The sequence below is a fragment of the Petaurus breviceps genome, unplaced genomic scaffold, assembly GCF_028583685.1.
Source record: "Petaurus breviceps papuanus isolate PSGF00001 unplaced genomic scaffold, PetGlider_PUasm1.0 186, whole genome shotgun sequence".
NCBI classification, from domain to species: Eukaryota; Metazoa; Chordata; class Mammalia; order Diprotodontia; family Petauridae; genus Petaurus; species Petaurus breviceps.
This window is the reverse complement of record NW_027185798.1, coordinates 42,854,178-42,855,824: the sequence shown is the minus strand read 5'-3', so window position 1 is coordinate 42,855,824 and position 1,647 is coordinate 42,854,178. Positions and strand designations below refer to the sequence as shown.

Genomic DNA, 1,647 nt, shown 5'->3' with positions numbered 1-1,647 from the left:
GGGAGGAGGAGGAGGAGGAGAAGGAGGTGGAGGAGGAAGAAGAGGCGGTGCTGATGCTTGTGCTGCCGCCGCCGAACACCGCTGCTGCTACTGCAGGCGGAGGCTGCGGTGAGGTGGAAAGCGGCCGGCTCCGGGCAGCCCCGGCTGGCGGGCGGGCGTGGAGCTAGAAGCTCGAGCTCCGCCGCGGGAGCGAGCGAGGGGGCGGGCTCGCGCACGGACGCGCGCTCGGAGTCTCCTTCCCTCCCTCCTGCTCCCTCCACCGCCCCCGCCCTGCACCTCCCCCTCCCCCCGCCCCCTTTCCCGCCGCTCCGGCGCGGAGCCCGGGCACTAGCGGACAGCGGAGACGCCCTCCGGCCGCGATCTCCTCAGGATCCGCCCAGGGACGGCTCCCTCCTCCTCCGTTCTTCCCCCTCGGTCCGGGCTGGCCGCTCCCGAGCCGGGTCCGCCCCGCTGCGCCCCCGAGGGGTGTGTGTGTGTGTGTGTGTGTGTGTGTGGTTGTGTGAGTGAGTGTGTGTGCGAGTGTGCGCGCGCGCGTGCGAGGGGGCCCCCTGAGGGGGCTTGCGGGAGCCGGGGTCCCCCTCCCCCCGCTCGGCGCCGCGCAGCTGCAGCGCCGCGCTGTCCGCCCCGTCGGGGCCCGGGCGGCCCGGGCTTTGAGGGGCTCCCGGGCTGAGGGGGCCTCGCTCGTCTCCGTCCCCCCCATGGTCCAGCGGGGTTCGGGATGTCGAAGACGCTGAAGAAGAAGAAGCATTGGCTGAGCAAGGTGCAGGAGTGCGCCCTGTCCTGGGCCGGGCCCCCGGGGGACTTCAGCGCCGAGATCCGCGGAGGCGCCGAGCGCGGCGAGTTCCCCTACCTGGGCCGGCTCCGCGAGGATCCCGGCGGGGGCACCTGCTGCGTCGTCTCGGGCAAGGCGCCCAGCCCGGGGGACGTGCTGCTGGAGGTGAACGGGACGCCCGTCAGCGGGCTCACCAACCGGGACACCTTGGCTGTCATCCGCCACTTCCGAGAGCCCATCCGCCTCAAGACGGTGAAACCAGGTACCTCACCTGTCCCGCCTTCCTGGAGACTAGCGGGGGCTGAGGGAGGGCGGCCGGCACCGCCGCTCCCCTTCCTTCCCGGGAGCCCTGCCCCCTTTTCCCCAGCCCTGGCTGCACGGACCGTTTCAGTCCTTCGCAGAAGGGCTCGTGCCCATTTTGCACACAGAACAACTGTGGCCGATAGGTGACCGGCCCAAGGATTTTCAGAAGGTGTACAGGGAGTTTCGTCTGCCCAGTGATTTCATTTGGGGTAGTTGGTGCTCCTGCTTTCTCCCCAAATCTTGGAATTTTCTCTGAAATAGTCATGGTATCTTCCAATGGGGAAAAAAACAAGGTCCTTCCCCTCTAGACACATGATGCCAAGAAAAAGCTGAAAGCACCACCTAGTTTACGTGATCTTACCTAGCTGCTTCAGGGTTTGCCCCCCATCAGGATCCCTGGCTCCTGCCCACTGGCTACATCTCAGCATCTTGAAGCTGACAATGTAACCATACCAGTCTCTGAAGTAGTGTGTTCCAAATGTATATGGCTTACAGAGTTTATAATATGTCGTGTCTATTATGCCCAGAGAGAGAGAGAGAGAGAGAGAGAGAGAGAGAGAGAGAGAGAGAGA

General features: G+C 65.8%; 1 protein-coding gene across 2 annotated transcripts in view; it reads left to right on the top strand.

Annotated features, from left to right (window-relative positions):
* The first annotated feature begins 311 nt into the window (after positions 1 to 311).
* MAGI3 (membrane associated guanylate kinase, WW and PDZ domain containing 3) overlaps positions 312 to 1,647 on the top strand; it is a 235,183-nt gene continuing 233,847 nt past the window's right edge. The window contains exon 1 of one of the 2 annotated variants that reach the window (XM_069090328.1): positions 312 to 1,034. In XM_069090328.1, coding sequence (XP_068946429.1) covers positions 719 to 1,034 — 316 coding nt within the window. In that variant the 5' untranslated portion in view covers positions 312 to 718. The remainder of the gene's footprint in view (positions 1,035 to 1,647) is intronic. The other variant, XM_069090327.1, reaches the window with a different exon arrangement.